Raw genomic sequence first — 20,175 nt, forward strand, 5'->3', positions numbered from 1 at the left:
TCTGGGCTGTTCTGTTCCCTGTGTATGTGTGCATGAAGAGATTTATGGTTCAATATGGTGACTTTTCAGAGTTAACACATTACAGCTTCCAGATATCTTGTTTTGGGGAAACAATGTATCAAACTGATATCTTTTTCCTGTTAATGACTGTATCAGTACGAGGGTTCAGTTCAGAGGATAGCTTTACCTAGCCAAAGGCTCCTACAATCTCAGATCACCTTACTTGGTTGCTCCGTAGTTTGTCCTCAAAACTCAGGTTTTGCTTGCTCCCATTTCAAGTGATACGCCAAAGGGGGCAGTATCTCAGAGCTTGTTGTAGAGACCAGCATGAGCAATTTACTCATATATTTGATAATTTTCAAAGAGTAACATTATTTTCTCTGGATTTCACCTTCCACCTATCATGCGGTGTCTCTGTGCCTGACCCAGATTACCAATCTGGGTTTTTTCAGTAAGAGGATTTTGCATACTGTTGTCCCTTAGACAAGAATCTAACTTCATGTCAACAATGTGTCTATTTCGGATGTTGAGAGCTGTTGTTAGTTCTCGCTGTATGCACTGGCATATGAGGGATTTTGTATAAGGAACATGATTAAAACAGTGTTCTATTTACACTGCAGAAATGTAATATTATCACGGAGGGGATGGGGTGCCACAGTGTTACTGGATTCTCCTCCCCCAAAGTGTAGATGACACCTGACACCAGTATGCAAATATACTGGGCTGGTGACCAGTACAGAGAGTGGATTAAGCATCTCTAGACTGTGCAGGAAAACCAGGGACCAGAAACACACGTCTGGCAACTCGCCAACATCGTGCCTATTTTCTGAGGCGTTTGACAAGCACAGAGCCAGCGGTGGTGCATGATGAACTAGTCAGCTGGGATGGTGCCCTGGTGGCCCCAGAATTCAGCATGGGGCCTGATGGGAACCAGCGGCAGGTGCAGAGAGAGGCCTGCAAAGTGATTCTTTGCTGAAATGAGTCCCAGAGGAGGCTTTGATGCAGGAGCAGCACATCCTGCTGTACTTGGAGGAGCTGTTTGATGCCCACCTGGGGAACAACCCGGCCCGCAGAGCCTGCAGACGACAGACTGGACAGAAGCTGCCTCGGAGCCTGGTAAGTTTCTGGCTCCATCTAATGTTTAATATAGGAATGGGATGGATTTCAGTTCTGTGAAGCACTGCAAAAGTTATTAAAAGCCCTGGTTAACAGCATGTATCTGCTAATGTCAGATTGTACACCAGTTGTGCACCTGTTTCCCCCCCGCCCCCTTTTTTCTCCTCTCCTCCTCCCCGCCCCTTCCCCCCTGTGGAATTCAAATTGGTGACCAGGAAATACAAACAATAAAAATGCCTTGAAAGTATTTATTTTACTAGAAAGGCACAGATTTTTGTTAGGGCATTTCTGTTTCTTAAAAATAATAACCTTACTGCCATACCTGTAAGTATGCTACTCTATAACCATCCAGTAGTGTAACAAGCCTTCTGGAAAGAGTGAATGGTATGGTGTGGTTGTAGTGGAAGTGTGTTCCATTCACAAATCTAGTCCATTTCAAGTAAAAGTAGTCCAAGCAGTACATAGGTGACACAATCATTTTGTCTCAAATTTGAATGGGTTTGAAAATGCATCTAGAAATATGCCAGAGGGTTGGGGTAATGGTTGTGGAGTTCTGTGTTGCATGTAATTATAACTGGCTAAGACACGTGGAACTTATGCAGCATCCTGTTGATTCCCTCATGAATTCTGACTCAATCTTAGGTGCTGATTAAATGCAGACTTTTCCTGAAGCCAGAACTCCAGATAGGTAATCACTTTTTGGTGAAGTGTGTATTTTTTAGGCCCACCTTGGTAGCTCACCAGGCCATTCCACTCATAGATGTGCTGTTCAGCCATTATATGTTTGAATATCTTCGTTTCATACATTGCAGGTTTCCCACTGGCAGCTTTGAATATCATCTCCTTTTGTCAGTCAGGCACCACAGAAACGGTTATGTCCTCCAAAATGTGGAAGGCCTGAAATGATAGAAAAAGCCTTCGTAGCAACTGACAGATCTCCCCTTCCCCACAAGTAGTTATGCAATTTTTAGAAAACAAAAAACAGCTTTGAATTTTTAACTTACCAGTGTCTCAGTATTACTGTCATTGTAATTAACCAGTCTCTGTTCAGGGAGCATCTGTGGTCGGAAGCATCCCTTTCACAGTATATTGAAGTTCAGTTTGGAAATGTAACCCTTTGTCCTTGGAATTCCACAAGAATTTTTTCTGTGCTCCTGCAGTGAGCTGTTTGAGACAATAACTCTGTGTCTTGTCCTATTCCAGGCCCCTCGACCTCTAGTGACTGCAGAACCGCAGCAGCTCGCCCACTGTATAATACAAGCCTGGCTCAGCATACTGTCAAGGACTGTTCGAAGAGGAAGTATTTCTGTGATGAACTTATGATTGAAATTCTGGATAGGGTCCACAAGCAGGTCCAGTACCAAAAACAGAGGGACTTGCGGCTAAAGGCGAGGCATAATGGGAGTCAAGAGGAAAGGCTGAGGCAGGCTGCACAGCTTGAAAGCAGGGTTTCAGTGCAGGAGCAGGCATTTGTTTCACTGTTCCTCGAACAGGAGCAGTGGCTAAAGGAGGAAGACAGAGGTCAGCAGAGAGAACAGTTTGAGTTGCTGATGTCAATAATGGCTGAAAGAGTACTGACTCCTGCTGCATCACCCACATTACAGCCTCAGACCCCTGGGCAGTATCCTGGGATTTAGTCCAGAATCAGTTTGAAAAACTTCATGACTGTGTAGCCTATGCAGTCATGCCCCAATAGCGACTGGGCCAGGCAACTTGGACCAATGCGGTCCTTCATATCGACCTCCTTCCTGTGGATGCCTCCACCCCACTCGTGCGGCAAGAAGGGAAAGGAAACCTGGGGGCCAGGGGTAGGGGGGTTTTGTACATAGTTTGATTATTTGCAGTTTTTCATGCCCTTTTTTCCTCCCCTGTTTGGTTCTGTTGTTACTAGGGTGTTGGTGTAGCAGTGTCAGCTGATCTGCCTGGCAGTGGGTGGATATTGTAGTTTCCCAAGACATGTTTATAAATAAAGCTTTCTGTGTCATTAGGAGAGTTTATTTCGATCACTGTCATATTGTACAATGTGTTTTTAAAATAACAAAGGTAAACACATGATCAAGAACAATTAGAAATTAGTAAGCAAATGCCATTCCTTTATACAATCCTCACTTCAGTCCCTTCTTTGTATTACTCCTGGGGAAATTCTGTGTACAATATTTTAAAATTTGGCATATTTTATTTGTTAAAATAACACTATATAATCACACCAGTTTGTTATTTTAGTAATTTATTTCAACATACTTGTTAGCAACGTCTAGCAATACAGACACCAAAAAAAAGTCCCCAAAAATAGTGTTAAAGAAAGCCCTATCACAATCCACTTTCTGTTTCTCTGCCCCCTCCCCCACAGAGTCCAACCCGGGGGCCAGACACCCTCTCCCCCAGAGCCCAGGGATCCAGAGGGAGAAACAGCCTTATGCTGGATCCTGGGTTTGTATGAAGTTTCCTGCATGCCATCTCCTTCGTTCGGGGTGTGCCGGGAACTGCAGCTGTCCGGACCTCTCCTCTCCTCTCTTCTCTTCCTCCCTGCCCCAAGTCTTCCATTTTGCAAACTGGGGAGCAAGACTTGGCTGGGTCCAGCTGCTCTGCAGCCCATTTCTGCAAGGGGAAAAGGAAATTCTGCACAGAACATTCATTCTGTGCAAATTCTGCATTGCACAGTGGTGCTGAATAGAAATCTATCTACTTTCTGCCTGAGTAGACTGGTTCAGTGGCTCTTCTCTGTCATAGGTCCATTCAGAAGGAAATGGCTCACCTCTGGCTTCACAAAGATTGTGAAGAGCACAGCAAGCTACAGTAATGCGAACAGCATTGGTGACTTGCGCATCCAAATGGGTCTGTAGATATCTCCAACAAGGATTTCAGTCTACCAAAAGCACATTCAGCAACCATTCTGCACCTGCTGAGAGTGTAATTAAGCAGTATTTTTCCAGGGCTTCCTGAATCAGGGTATGGTTTCATATGCCAAGGCAAAAAGGTCCGTGGGGGGATCCCTAAAATAATGGTGGGGTCAGTAATTCTATTGATAATGTCATTTGATGGGAATAATGTTCCAGCCTGTCCATGAATCTGGACTCCCACTCATCACAAAACCCTGGCATCATGAACTTTCCCAGTGCAGCCCATGTTCACATTCATAAATGGACCTCTGGGGTCCATGAGGGCCTGTATAGCAATTGTGTAGTTCCCTTTGTGGTTAGTGCTTGTGCTCCCTGAGGAGGGCAAACTAGGGGCACATGAGTTCCATCAGTGGCCCCAGTGCAGGTTGGAAATCCCATTCTCTCAAATGCAGTTACTTCATGAATATTTTTTTAAACCACATGCCTGATTGCCACAGAAACCTCCACCACCACTTTACCCACAGTCGACTTCCCAGCCTTAAACTGGTTGGCAATGGACCTGTAGCAGTCTGGGGTAGCCAGCTTCCGGACGGTTATAGCAACCTGCTTTTGGATTGGCATGAGTGGCCTCATACATGTTTTTACACTAGAGGATTGGGGCAAGCTGTTCAGAAAGCTCCAGAAATGTAGTTTTCTTCATGTGAAAGTGCTTAACCACAGCTTGTCATGCTAGGTCACCATGACAATGTGATCCCCTCAGCCTGCACTTGTGGCCCTGTACCAGAAGTGCGGGTCTACTTAGGGGGCATGAGTGACTGTACTGAGTGTCATGAGCTCCATCAGCCAGTTGGAGTCTGCCATGCTTGGGTACTCTGCTGCCGCCTCTTCCTGCTCTATCAGGTGCCTTTGGTGGGTCAGAAGATGCCACCAAAATATCCACCACATTTCTCTCAAGCTCTGCCCGTTTCCCCAACACAGAAGGGAAAGTGCAAGCAAGAGAACTTCTTCTAAAGGCACTGCCTCCATGTTGCTGGTTCCAGTAGCTGGGGGTGCATGGACCAAAATGCTTGCTTGGCAGGATGTGTTGGCGGGCTGTTTAAATTTCCTATAACATGCAGTGTAGATGGTCAAACTTTCTCACAGTATGCCAATGTCAGGGATAGACCAGCCACATTTCAGAAGGGCGTTTGAGAGTCTGGTATATGGCTGATTTCACCTGGGTCTATGTGCTGCACTGTTGACATCAGAGCCCCAGGTTCAAGCCTGGGTTAGAAAAACCTTAATGTCCGGGTAACAATCATTGTAAACACTCAAGTCCTGGGTTCTGTAACCTAGGGTCTGCTGATTGGAGTCCCATTAACCCTGGGCTTATATTGCAGCGTAGACGTACCCTGAAGCGATTTTGAAAATGTTACCCTAAGATTATAGCTACAAGATCATATTAAGGTTGCTTTGGTGATTCATAATGTCTTTTTAAAAATACACATTGCGCTTTTAAATTTTAAATTAAAATATGTAAGGTTCTGTGTGTGGAAAGAAGAATTTGGGAGACTAAGTGTTGTGCTGTGGAGGAGAGACTGGGTTGATGAGTGTGGTGGGTAGGGACAGTGTGTGTGTGCTGAAGTAGCAGATGAATGTGGTAGTGTGAGAGGGGGCAGAAAGAGGTCAGAGTAAATTGTGGATTGGCAAAATGTGAATGTCCAAACTTCAAATTAGTTGTGCTGGGCCTGTACTTAAAATGGCAGCGGGGCATGGCGGACTGCTATGACTTGCTGTCTCTGGGTTTTAAGGGCTGAAATTTATGAAGACAAATTAAAGTTGCTTTGATTATTTTGTATTAATAGCATGAGGTGCTAATAGAAATAGTGAACTTTGTATTTTTAAATAACATTTATATCTGTTTTTATCCTCTACATAAGAGATGTACGAAGAAACTCAACTGAATGTTAACCTGCAAAATTAGTTTTATACTACTAACTATTTTGGATTGTTGCATCTCTCTCTTTTTTTTTTTTTTTTTTTTTTCTTTTATTAGCAAAACCAAATAGGAAGTTGACATTCCTATACCTGGCCAACGATGTCATTCAGAACAGCAAAAGGAAAGGACCAGAATTTACAAAAGACTTTGCACCAGTTATAGTTGAGGCCTTTAAGCATGTTTCAAGGTACAGTAAACTGTAATGTGGGCATTATTGTCTTTTTAACTATTATTAAACCTGTGTGAGGCATTTTCCTTCCAGAACACTTCATTTGTTCTGTCTGGCTCAGCAGCTTTCATGCATCCTGATTAAAGGAAACACCCTATCCTAGATCTAAAATCTATTATTTTTTCAATTTCTTCCCTGCACCTCTTAGTTTAAAAGCTCCTTTGATCTTGCATGTCAATCTTCTTTAGCATATGCCCAGTGGTACTGGAACACTGTTAATAGTGTGGGTGCTGAAAGCCAGCCCCCTTACCCTTATTTGTGGCCCTCCCCCACCCCCCGAGCTCGGACCGGGAGCAGGGCCGTGTCTCTGGGATGCAGGGACCTAGAAGGGGTAAGTGGCCTGAGGCTGGGGCTGGGAGCCCGGGCGCAGGAGGGACGGCAGCTGGGACCCCGCATATAGCCTAGGGGTACTGCAGCACCCCCCACACCATAGTTCCTGTGCCTATGCATGCACCTCAATCAGAATAAAGTTTATTAGCCTGATAATCATCTTTTCACATTGGAAGACTGTCGGTTGTGTTTGTCTTTTGTGTTAGGTCGAGGGTAAATGTTTTTTTTATTCATTCTAGTTATTGTATGTTACAATAATTCTTTATTCCTTAATGATACAGGTCTAGCATATGATTTCTCTGAATGCAATCCACCTATTTAGCACTTAAACTAGAAAGTGTATCTGTAGATGAATCTTTTGCATCTTCTTATGTAATAGGACTTCATTGTAAAAAAGATGAAATGCTAATTAATAGAATAAGGGCGAAACTGATCTATCATGTTTCACTAGGTTTAAAGGCACTGTGAAGCATTCAGTGATTGAAGTAGGTTGGTGGGCTAGTAGGCATGGCCTTTATTTCAGTGTGATGTATTGTGAGATGACTTTGAACAAGTCAAAACCTCCTTTACCCTTTCTGCAAATGAGGATCTTTATCTCACAGAGGTGTTGGGAGCTTTAATTCTTCGATATTTGTAAAATACTTCAGATTCTTGGATGCAAGATTATACAGGTTGAATTGTTTATTACTGGGTTGCACCTCTACCATTTTTATTGGTGATTTTACTATTTCCCCCACAGTGAGTCTGATGAGAGTTGTAAGAAGCACCTTGGCCGAGTGCTCTCTATTTGGGAAGAAAGGGCTGTTTATGAAAATGATGTATTGGAACAACTTAGGCAAGCTTTGTGTAAGTATTCTGAGTGTATGTGTGTTTCAGTCTCTTTAAATAAATGTATTGTTTCCTGAACTGATTTTTAGGTCTCTACTTTGACTTTTAGATGGTGACAGAAAGGCCAGGAAGCGTACATTTGAACAGATAAAAGTTGATGAAAATAACTGTTCAGCACAAAGTTCTCCAAGTGACCCTCCACAGGTAGAAGTCTCTTGTGTTCATAAACTTTTATCATTTCATAAGGTTTGGGATATGTTTAAAAATAAACCCTTCAGTCACTGAGTAATACAGAACCAACTCAGCATTGAGTCCCATTTTAAGGGCCAAATTAACACTCAGAGCTAGAAAGCTGATTAAAGATGGCTTTATGCAACCTTTATTCTTCCCCAATCCTTGGATTATCATGAGCAAAACAGCCCCTGGTGTAACTTGGGGAAGCCCCAGTGTTGCTCTCAACTATGCTGGCTGCAGAGGCCTCCCATAGGGAAGGACTGCTGTGCACTCCAACTCTACTTCAGGCACTTCCTTATATTAGAGTGGTTCATAGGTATCAAGTGGGTTATACTAGATTTATGCTTCCAGAGTCTTCTGCCATGCTGATGGAATCTTTATTGCCCTCTTTGGAGCTGGTTTATGGTCTTTGTGGTTCTCTAGTGGTGTAAAGGAACCTCTCTGGGCAGAGGTACTGGCCCTTAAAGTGTTGTTACAAGTAAATCTCTAAATTTTGGGGCGAGGTGGGAGATTAATTGAAGATTTACGATTCCTTTAATTTGTATTTTACAATAATCTGTTGTGTACTTCTCACTTTTAGGGGTACTGAAATATCTTTCTTAGTTACAATACTTCTATATCTTGGCTACAAACTACATCAGTTTCTTAGCATTTTATAATTTTAGCAAATTTGACACTTTTTAAAAAATTTTTTAAATTGTAGTGTTTTTATATACATTTTTAAAATACCAAAAATGTTTGGCTTTCAGAGTTAATAGTGAAGAAATAAACATAAGATAGGACTATTGTAAATGTAAAATATTGATTATACAATTATATCAAATTATTATCCATAACAATGTAATATTTAACACAGTTTATTTTACTCTATGTGCAAGGACTTTCATAATTTACATACTTGTCACTATGTTGTGCGTATGGCATTTTGTTATGTCACTTTCTCTTCCCAGAGGGTTTTTATAGTTATAACTGGGGATGCCAGAACAGTAAAGTGTGTGTGTGGTTTTTTTGTTAAGAACAGGGCTTTGGAGATAATCAAAATTTAGTACACCCTATTGCAGCAAATAATTTCTTTTTATTACTTTGATTTAAGCTCAACTTCATGAATATGCTACCATTGAAATTACTGCTATGCTTTTATGGTATGATGTGCCTACCAGGAAAAGTTAAGAAAAAAGTAATTTAATATGTTGCACTTAATTTAAACAATTTAAAAGTACAGAGTAAAAATGAAGAATACCCCCAGGTAGTCATTACCAATAAACCTTGTACTTCATATTTAAAAGTTGTCCTATTGCAAGAATTTAAAGGAAAATGAGACCCTTTTTAGCAGGAGGATCATTCTTAACATTTGGAACATTGCAGTGCTGCTCCATGGGGAATTAATTAAAGCAATTATGTTGACATTTTATCTCTTTTGGGTCAGGGAGGGAAGACGTTGGTAATGCTGACTTTGGCAAAGTAGTTTTTATATCGATACTGTCAAATTGCATCCCATAAACTCATTGTGAAATGATGCTGACATTCTGTATCAGGATTTGATGACTAAACCAGTTCTAAGGCTGTGTGCTTTTTCAGACTACAGATCTCATTAGAGCATTACAAGAACTAGAAAATGCAGCCTCTGGGGATGCAGCAGTTCATCAGAGGATAGCTTCATTGCCTGTAGAGGTCCAAGATGTGTCCTTACTAGACAGAATAACAGGTGAGAGGTGGGGATGCAGTAACTGAAATGTGAGCATGAGAGAGCCTGACAAGATTTTGTAATGTATTGCTATTTTTTTTCTTTACTTGTCTTTTAGATAAGGAATCTGGAGAACAGCTTTCCAAGATGGTAGATGATGCTTGTATGGTACTGGCGGATTACAATGGCAGGTTGGCGGCTGAAATAGATGATAGAAAACAATTAACTCGAATGTTATCAGACTTTCTGCGATGTCAAAAAGAAGTCCTTGCAGAAAAAGAGCATAAGTTGGAAGTGCGTAATATTTTGTTCAGTTAGTCCATGTTCTTCATGAAATTAATGGTTGTTATAAATGTTTAGATGGTTTAAACTTTCTCTCAAAGGTAAATATTAGGTGCCCGCTTCTAGCACATGACTAGCAAGAATTTCCTAGCTTCAAAATTCTAAAACCATTAAGCCACTTACACATTAGGTGGTATGTTGAGGGAAAGTTCTCCCTCTATATCTAGCTCACTTCCTTTTTTTACCTCTGATATTGAAAAAGTTCTTTTGGTTATTGTTTTACGCTTGGTCTTCACTGAAAAGTTATGTTGGTGTAGTTATTTTGGTTGGGGTGTTTAAAAAAAAAAAAAACCATAGCTATGCCAACAAAAGCCCTGGTGTAAAACGGCTATGTCAACAGGTGGTTCTACTGTTGTAGCCTTCAGTGGTTGCTTTTTCTAAGCTCTGTTCACAGCTTTCTCTTTTGTGGGGGTGCTTATCTAAGTTTAACAGAGCTTTCTTATCTGCATTGTTCAAACAAAATAATTTGCTACATGGGATCTGGGAGCTTAACTCTTCACCCAGCTAAGGTCTTGCTTGATTTTTCTGTTCTGAAATAAGATTTCATTAGTGCTTGAATTTTTAAGGTATCAATCACTATAGTACTGAATTACTACATTACATAATTTAATGATGAATCATAATTTCATATAAAGAGCCATGTTTTCCTCCCATCCCTCAGAAGTGCATAATGTTTTGGGGAAAAATGTCCAGAGTTGTCTAACTGCTTTGAGGTGCCCCAGCTGTCTAAGATGTTTTAAGATGGATTGTGAGTTAGCTGATTGTGTGATCTACATCCAAGTGTTGCTGCAAGCGCTCTTGTCCCAGAGTTACCTTTGTTGGACTGACCAGAAGCTTTCATTCAGTCCAGCAAGTTAACGTGAAAGATTACAAAGCACAAGTCTTAAAGTGCTTCAGAATCTAGCACAGCTGTCATAATTTCCAATGTTACCTACTTTGACACAAGGTCCAATAAGATTGGCCATACAGTTTTTCTTCAGCACCATCCATGAGGCCAAGTACCCATCTTAGTATCCAGAGTGAGTTGAGGTTTTGACATAAAGGATCTGCATACATCCTTAAAAGTGCTCCATGCTTTCTCTCAATGCAGGTCAAGGTCTGCATCTGGAGAAGCCACTCAACTCCAAAAGTTAACTGTGTCTGTCCTAGACTTCTGCCTTTGACTTGTATGTGACTGACTTAGACCTTCTGTTACTCAGTCCCTTAAAAATGGGGGTGGATGAGTCAGACCCATGGGTCCTGTCCACAACTTGACTTGATGAATCTCTTGGGATTTGACTTTGGTTTTATTAGTGATGTATGACCCATAGTTTCTGGCCATCTAAAACTTTGTCTCGAAGGCTAGCCCACTTGAAAGTTCCAGTGCTCTAGCCGCACTTGGTATCTGTGCCCCATATATTAAGACACTTGATGTTCTTGCTGTCTGGGAATGATTCTGTCTCAGCTAGAAGTGGTCACTCTGCATCTGATGAATGTTTATGTGCATATAGCAAGACATGCATATAGTATTATATGTGTCCAATTTTTTTATACTGGACAGTGCTTCCAATTCACTGCTGTCTTCTAGGCTGCTGTCACACCAGCATGAATTTATAAAAATACCTAACCATTGCAACAATATATCCAAGAAGATGAGAGTAAATATTTTCGCCTGTTTGGATACTTGACTTATGAAGTATGTCTCGTGGAAGAAATGAAAGAATTTGGCTGCAAGTCCCAGCTTTTAAGGGACCATTGGGGTCAAAGGAATCCTGTTTGACACAGTTTGTATTAGTTTGCAGTGTTTTGGACTTGTATGACAGGGGAAGGATTTAACAAAAGACTTTAGTTATCAAGAACCAAGCTGGAAATCTCAGCTCTTATGGCGCCAATAGTATTCATGGTATCCATGGCACACTTTCACCTGAGAACCTCAGTATACTTTGAAGGATCAATGAACAAAAAAACCCTTTTCATCCTAATCTGAGGACAAACACCCATCATGCTGCTGTTGATTTGGTGGGGTCCTAAGACACATTTCCCACATGACTACTTTATCTGACGTGGAAGAGCACTACTGCAATTAGGCCATGCTACTATATCATAGACCCTTGTGATGGAGTCATTCACCAGAGAGTCATGAGAAGTTTTCGTGTGGACACCCCAGAAAGACTCACCACACGCTTTAAATAGTCAGTGGTTTGTTGCACCAGAAAATACATGGGGACTACAGTTGTGAGTAGATATCTTTGTTTTGTTGGGAAATATCTTGGCTATCAAAAGGAATGGGAAGAAGCATACAAAGGTCTTGACCAAACTCAATAGATTGTACATCTTGCCACATTTGATCTCACAGAACCAGGGAATTTCTGCATCCCAATCTAAGGTCTCATTCTGTTATGGCTCCTGACAAAGTAAAGTTTTGGTAGCTGTGTTAAGTCCTTGTAATTGCTCATGAGTCAGTCTGAGCCTTTAACTTTAAATGCCAATGATATTTGGTCTGGTGTGAACAAGTTTGCCAGGATCTTCTGCCTGGTCTCATGCAAAATATCTTCTTTAATTATAGACCGAGTTTGCAAGTTTATACGCTGTTCTGTTTTTCTTTACACTCATGTAAAATGTAGCCCACTTTTTGTTCAGTTGCTATAGTAATCTGTTTTTCTATAAAGTGCTATTAAAAATCCCTGGTTTCACAAGATGTTCAGTTTGTAAAGACTTTTTTTGAGCCACTGACTTCATATATAAACTCAAACTTCTTATGGAAAACATTATGGACCAAGATTTTTTTTTTTTTAAATAGCAGTCTAAAGTTACTCTTATCTCCTCATTCAAACACTTAAGAGGCCTAAGTTTCAAAAAGCATCATCACCCAACATTTGTTGATTTCAGTGGAGCTGCTGGATGCTAAGCAATCCTTAAAATAATCAAGCAACATATTTAAGTGCCCGAGCATACATTTACTTGATAGATCAAGATGTTTTCAAGAGAACTTGTACGTATGGCTAGCTGATTGAATTTCTTGTTGTTTCTCAGATGCCAAGGTGTAGTTAGAATATGCACGTTATCTGTAGTCCGCTTCCAATCAGTTCCCGTCAAAGAGCTTTTTAATGCAGCTGCACAGAGTTTCTGCCTGTGCATATAAATCACTGTTGCTTGGACTCAGCTTTGTATGTAAGTATGTATGTTTGAGATGTTTCTAGAACAGGGTTTGTTTGGATTTTACCCTTCAAACTTAAGGTTTTTTTGTATCCTCACCATTGTGAGGCTTTGAAATTCAACAGCTGTATTTTGCTTTTTGTAGCCAGTTATTGCTACTGCACAGTCTTTTGATAAAAATCCTGAAGCTTATAGTCTTTAGAAGGAGATGATGACTATATTTTACAAAAGTGAAAACTTACCTCTTGCTTACAGAAAGTACATTTATAACATCACTTTCCTTGCAGAGTTTTGGGGTGTTATGTTTTATATAATTTCTATCTGGTTACTTGCGGACATGTAAAAAGAGTAAGGGGCTATATTCTCAGCAGGAACGGATGCATGCCATCTGCTGCTGAAGTGGTTTGTTAGCATTAGAATTTGAAAGTCTGGGGAATTCCTGCTAGCCATAAACTGGAGGATAGGTTTAAATGTATGAATCTCTTACCTTTTGAAGAGAACTAAAGGTAAGTTTCTTTCACTTAAGAACAATATAGCCTTGTTTTGCATGAGTATATCTACCTTTTCTAAATAACGGGATTTATAATGGGTATTTCTCTAAATTAACAGCTTGTTAAAATCAAGGTACAGTATGCATCAAAATTAAAATTTGATAAATGAATGTTGACAACTGGTAAATTTATATTGGTCATGTGTATTTGTATCAAAAGCTAACCGAGTTGTTTATTAAGGTGACTGTCATAACACCACTATAGGTAAGTAGTGTTGTTTATAGCTTTAAGTATGATTTCTTTAACATCTATCTAGCTTCTGTTGCAGGTGGTGGACATGGACGTATCTCCTAATGATGTCACCATCCATTAGTACACACATCCTGCTAAAAATAAATATCAAAATCAAAATCCTGTATTGTCTCTCGTTTTTGAAAATTGAAAAGATATTACTTTAGTAACTGCTTATATCAAAATGTTCCCTTTGCCTTTTCACTGATACTTTCCATTGTTTCACAAACCACAACCTGTCTTTTATACCTGAAGCAGAAAATAAGTGTTTGTTCTCCCTGGAGATCAGAAGCTACAAATTTTAATCTGCTAGAATGAAATATGCAGCAGCTGCGAAGCTAGCATTCATTTTCAATAAATTCAACATCTTAAAGCCCTTGGTCTTGTTAAAAACACTTAATGTGGAACCCTTAACCAGAGAAGTCAGCAGTTTGACTTATAGTGAAGTTGTAATTTTAACAAAAAAGCTGTGCAAGTAATGCCATTATTATTTTTTACTGCCAGTAACTTGGTGGGCATGTTAGGTTACATCCCAATGGGATGTGATACAACTTGCAGCATGTGTCCTTCACATGTACAATAGTGAATTTTCCCCCTTGTCTTCTCCATCTATCTTTTACACTTGGTGTTTTGATAGCATAGACATCAAGTATTTCAAGGCCCTATTCTGTATTCCCCTTAAAACAAACACACTCTCTTTCCCTTCCTCTTCTGCAAGAAGTCATTTTGCAGAACATTCAGAAAACTAGTGACTACTGCTATTTATTTTTCCCCAAGAAACTTTTATCTTCATATAAAGAACTAAACACAGGATGAGATACCGGTTAATCTGCTGACTCAGTCAGTGCAGCTTGAGCTGAATCATATTTTCTGGTTGTATATAACTTTTTAGTAGCGTGGTCTGTTTCTAGAAAATCTGTAAAACAGTGTTTATCAGATGGGGTTGCTGCAAACAAATCCATGGTGAAGGCTGTGGATGACAGAAATGAAAAGGCTTGACAAAAACAAAAAATAACAATCTTCATTGCCCAAACTTACAAACCACTGCATTCCGTTGTTTGTGGAGTAAATCTCTCTCCTCAATTTTACTTCAGGACTGCTCCGAATATCTCTTAGTTTGGTATGTTAATGAGAAACCCTGATATTGTTAGTAGTCATTGCTTACTAAATGCTCCAGTTTCATTAACTTATCATAGCATCAGTGCTACCTCCTTGAATTTGGGAAGGCTAACAGAATGTTCCCACTTTCTAATAATTGAGGAATAAATAAACAAAAAAGTTAAAATGGCCTTTGACCAGCTTTTTCATAAATCCTGTTACCAGCCCTTTTTAGCTTGTACTTCTTTTAAAAAAAAAAATTTCACTCACCTTAACCTTAAGATTAGTTTAGTATTCTGTCATTGCCTTGCTCCATGAGAATAACGGCTTGTAATAGGTGCACATTTGTTTTATCAGGGGGCCTTGTGTAAGGAAGATGTCTAAAGTGATTACCCTTAAGCATATGAGTAGCTTGGAACATTATGCCCTATATAGACAGTCCTGTGTACACTACAAAATTGCCAGAGTCATGAAACAGTTCATAGTAATTTTTATACTGCTTCAGATAATTTAGTTGTGCCATATGGCATGAATGGTGCATAACTCTTCTGAAAACACTTGTTGAAAAACCTAGTTTCAACAATTGTTTTTGAATATTAGCTGATATGTTTTCAAGAACTGGTCACAAACTACTTCCAAGACACTGCCTATCCTGTAGTGTAGACAGAGCTGTTGTGCTATTAGATGTGTGTGCAGTTGTGTAAGCCCCTGCACTCAACTGTTTTCTTTCATATGGGCAAATTTGTGTATAAATGGATAAATTTAAAACTATAGCATGTGGTTAGGATTGATTTGCAAATTGAACCTTAAGTGTGACCCATAGAAGGTTGAACTACTGCACTGTAATGTCACTAGCAAATCAGTTGTTTGAGAAGACACTTTTTCTTTCATTATAAGGTCTTTTTTTCCAGGTGTTTTTACTGATTCAGGAATGCCATGACTTTTCTCACCTCCACATATGAATCTTTACAAGCTAGCATAGTATTGCTTGGTTGCCTGGAGTTGAGGTGTGTGATGCAGGGCCAGGGAAGGTTTTCCTTTTTTGCCTGTTCCCACAGACTACAAAATAAGATTGGCAAAATTGAGATCCCAGTAGAAAATATTGTGGGATTAAAGAGAAATCAAGAGAATTAAATGTGAAAGTTCTAGGTAGTTAGTGAATACATAATAGCAATTTTTGTGTAGTTCTTTTTTAACATATTCATGCTCAAATAGTTATAAATCATAGATTAAACAAATTACCAACAATGGGGACTGTTGTGTAAATAGGCATTTCCTTCTCTAAAATAAGTATTTTGAATAGTTCTCCACATCTTGTTTATGGATCTCAAGCTTCTAGTTTATGGTAGCCTTTGAGTTTTCTTTAGTGTTTGGTTTAAAAAGGACTTTCTTATAAAAAATGGTAGTTGTATGTGGCCCATGAAGAGGCATAATATATGACTTCATCATCCGTTCCTCGCTAATTGACAGTGATTAGCTCTGTAATCCTTGAACTGCTTTAGTAGGAAAGTGAATTTTGAATAGTCTACTGTTTTTAAAGATGTTATTTCAAATCAAGACTCAAATCACTAAATTTAAAGTGTTTTTTTTTTTTTTTCTATTTGAGAAGCATGACTTTTGGGGAAGCTCCTGATTTTTAACCACTTCCATCTAGTTGAGGCTTCTATTCAAGTTGCTCTTCTCTTGCATTAGACAAGATTTTATGTTCAGGGCCAGCTGAGTATTCCTCATTTTATATATTTGTCCTGATTATATTCATAAAATACCTCTGCACAGGCACTCCCATTTTTAATCCTGATCTGTTTCATGGATAGGTATGTCCATTTCCTTGAGTTCTGTGCCTTCTAGAAGCTCTTCTTAAATAATTTAAGATCAACTTGTTTGTAAACAAGACTTCTCTTCCCAAAAGGATGTTCTTCGCTGCCTCATTCATTTGGATGTTATGGGGAAGCAGCAAAACATCTAAAGGCACTTCAGAATTTGTAAAATCAATGAAATGGTGCCACCTTTTGAAAGAGAGGCATCAATAAGCAATCTGCACTAGCATATCACTAGTCAGACCACTTCTGGTGCAGAACTTTCCTAGATCCAATTTGCGTGGGTTTGAAATAAGATTATAATAAAAGTGACACTAAAAATCTTCTCATTCTTATTAAGGTGGCAAGGAGTACTTGCCTCTATATACAGAATAATTCCCTTCTCTACAGAACTCACTTAAGTGCAGACTTTTTTTGTAAATGTGAACTCAGTATAATGCTTGTCTGATGTTTCTATCAGCTGTAGCGGTTCTGGGATCAAGCCTTATATTTCATTTCTGTTGTGTGAGCAACAGTAGTAGCTACACGGCTAGTGCCTCTTCCTTGTCGATAGGACAGAATTTTTTTTTGGTTGGTTGGTAAACTACAAGACCTGGAAGATACACTGGGCACAGACATAGCTCAGTCATTTTATCACTTGTCTGACCATCTGTACACTTGAAATAGGCCAAGGATTCATGTGTTCAGGGCCTCCAGCCTGAACTATTGAAATCTTCTCTACCTGCATCTGGATATGAAATTTGTGAAGAAATTCTATAATGCAGAGAGACCTATCTGCTGAGCTAAAAAGAGAATATACACCTTCATTTTTTCCACTACAGGGAGTCTTAGTTCTTTAAAAGTGAATTGTTCCCTTTCTTGCGCTCCTTTACAGTAATGGCTGCATTTAATTATTTTAAATTAATTCTACCTTTTTCACTGGCAAGATCAGGTCTTCAATTTAAACCTCTTCCTTGGAAGACTTCAATATATATATATATATATTTTTTGATGGACTAGATTGAAACTAGACTTTCTGTTCTCCAAACCCTAGAGAAGGATGGTCCAGTGGTTAGAGCATTGGCCTGGGACACAGAAGACCCAGGTTTAATTCTGTGCTCTGCTACAGTCTTCTTGTGTGACCTTGGGCAAACAGTTTAAGTTCTCTGCCTCAGTTCCCCATGTGTAACACGGGGATAATAGTGCTTCTCTGTCTCACTGGGTTGTTGAGGATAAGTAGGTTATAGATTACACTTCCATTTACAGCTCATAAAGGGTTAATCAGTTGTTTCTTACCATGACTTACAACCATCTATACCACTTTCGCCTCATGTCAGTAACATGCTTATAAAATTTATTTAATCATTTGTTTATCCTTTATAAACAACTTATAAATTGAACCTTGGCCCAGGTATGAAGTATAATCAATAGTCATATTAAAATGACTGAATTCCTCAGATACTATGATAATGTGGGCCATCAGTATATAAAACCCTCAATTGAAAACGCATTAGATTAGACCTTCAGCAAAAATAGGATCTGATATTTCTAATATTTAAGTGGTAAAAATGAAGCCAGCTTTAGAATGGAAGGATGCACTGGGGCCTAAAACACAGGACTTGAATATACAGAGACATGGGTTTAAATCTTGGCTTTAATACAGTCATGCATTGAGAGCTCTGGCAAGTCATTGTGCTGTCTGAGGGTATGTCTATACTACAGTCAAGGGGCATGATTTGAAGCTGAGTAGACAAGACTTAAGCTAGCTTTAATAACCGGCTGGCATGGGTATTGGAGCAGTGAAACCATGACAATGCTAGCTGCCTGAGTAATTGCTCCAGGTTCTGGATGGATTTGCATCACATGTGCTGCTGTGGCTTCACTGCTCCAGTACCTGAATTAGCTGGATTAAACCTAGCTCAGGTATGTCCATTTGAACTGTAGTCATACCCATAACTGCAATACAGACTTAGCCTACACCTCATTCTTCTCTCTAAAACAAGGATACATCTCTACCATAATTATCTAACATTGGTAAAGTATTAGAATTCTTAGTCAAAAGTATTACCAGAAAGGAGTGGTATAGGGTAACCTTCCCCCCCCCCAACTTTATTTCTTTGCAGTTCACATTTTTAAATAAACCTTCTTTAGCTGTTTACAGACAATGGTAGGATCAAATTTAGAGTCCCATCTGAACTTTTACATTGTGGCTTGACTATAGCCTTTAGGAAAAGTCCCATAGTGTATTTTAAATATGTTCACATTATTCCACTATCTGCACTAGATTGGGATGCTTGTATTAATCTATATAAAGGTGCCTCAGTACTAAGAAACTAAGTGAGGGCAGCGGTCTGTTACGTATATCTGAGACCTGCTACTGCTGTGTGGTGAGGCTTTTAAACAGATTATTCCTGGCTGCTGTAAGCCAAAAGCTTGAGATCCCTAAACCAAAGTGAGTGGATCTGTCTCATACATCTTCAGAAGAACAACATTTTCAGGTATGTAATGTAATGGATTATTTTTGTATATACTTTGAAAACTGAAGTGACAGCATTTTTTTTTTCCCCCTTGGAGGGAGTTGATATGAGGACTTCCTTTTTGCTGGCATTACTCAGATGCACTGGTTAGTCAAAATACATTGCAATAAGCATATAAACTGGGTTGAGGGACAATGGGAAACTTCAATTTAATGTTCTAATTACAATCTAAAGAGCATAGTTTTAACTATCTAAAATGATTCTGTTACATGCTGTTAAGATCACGATCACTTTCAGTAAACATTTCGCTTATTCATAAAGAAAACATCACACATGAGTGCTTACTTTAGATTCTGCATCTAGAATCTAATTTTTGTTGAAAATAGTGCTTCAGCAGATCTGATCTGTTTTGGTCATATCTGCTAACTAAAAAAAAAATAGTGGCCTCATTTTAGAGGTACTGAGAACCTACAGTGACTGATGTCAGTGGGAGCCATCTGTGATTACTACCTTAAAATGAGGCCACACATTTCTGTAAGTCTTTTTGCCTATGCAGAAATAATACTGCTCCTGTTGAGTAAACTGGAATTTTTTCTGGTACTTACATCAATAGAATTGTTAATCAACGTCCAATTGCAGTCCCTTGTGCAACCTGACATTAAATGACAACTTCCCTTCACTTTCTCTCCCAATTAAAATTTGTGCTGTGTATTTCGTTACACCTGTGTTGCTGGAAAGGCTATAGAATTTCATAGGTGTAACAGATGGCTTAATTTGAGAATCAGTTGCAAAATATAATTATTGGTAGTCATGTGCTGCCCTATCTTAACGATATTATATGAGCTGGAAAGAACACAACTTTTGTTGATAAGCTTATTTCACAGGAGCAGAAATTGAACTATTTTTTTCAAATGTTCTAAAAACTTTTGGGAAGAGATCAAACCTGGAAAACTTCAATCCAAAAATTGAAAGTTGCCATATGAGAAGTGAAAAGGGAATGAAATGGGAATTTCTGCAGCTTTAGTGGTTTGTGATGCTTCTGTTACAATAGGAATATTAGTACATGTTTTTTGGTGGGGGGAGAGACTGTTTTAAACACCTCTCTCCAATTATTGCCTTTTCTTGGGCTGAAACTCAAAAGATTACACTTAAGTTGTTGTTTTCCTGCAACCATACGATTTAGAAACACTTTAAGTAGAACCTCAGATTCATGCAGAAGTTTTATAGGACCACCAAAAAGGTAATGAATCTGTGACAGCTCAGTCTGACCCATGCATGTAATTAGACTACTAATGTTAATTTGGAC

General features: G+C 39.3%; 1 protein-coding gene across 3 annotated transcripts in view; it reads left to right on the top strand.

The window, feature by feature from the left end:
• Nucleotides 1-20,175, top strand: part of RPRD1A (regulation of nuclear pre-mRNA domain containing 1A) — a 66,716-nt gene that overhangs the window by 16,459 nt on the left and 30,082 nt on the right. The window contains exons 2-7 of one of the 3 annotated variants that reach the window (XM_034761361.1): nt 5,992-6,121; nt 7,233-7,339; nt 7,431-7,525; nt 9,134-9,260; nt 9,358-9,533; nt 13,524-13,623. In XM_034761361.1, the coding sequence (XP_034617252.1) occupies nt 5,992-6,121; nt 7,233-7,339; nt 7,431-7,525; nt 9,134-9,260; nt 9,358-9,533; nt 13,524-13,580 (692 nt within the window). In that variant the 3' untranslated portion in view covers nt 13,581-13,623. Of the gene's footprint in view, nt 1-5,991; nt 6,122-7,232; nt 7,340-7,430; nt 7,526-9,133; nt 9,261-9,357; nt 9,534-13,523; nt 13,624-20,175 lie in introns of those variants that run through there. The other 2 variants (XM_034761362.1, XM_034761360.1) reach the window with 2 other exon arrangements.

This window comes from Trachemys scripta, chromosome 2 (genome assembly GCF_013100865.1).
Source record: "Trachemys scripta elegans isolate TJP31775 chromosome 2, CAS_Tse_1.0, whole genome shotgun sequence".
Classification (NCBI taxonomy): Eukaryota; Metazoa; Chordata; order Testudines; family Emydidae; genus Trachemys; species Trachemys scripta.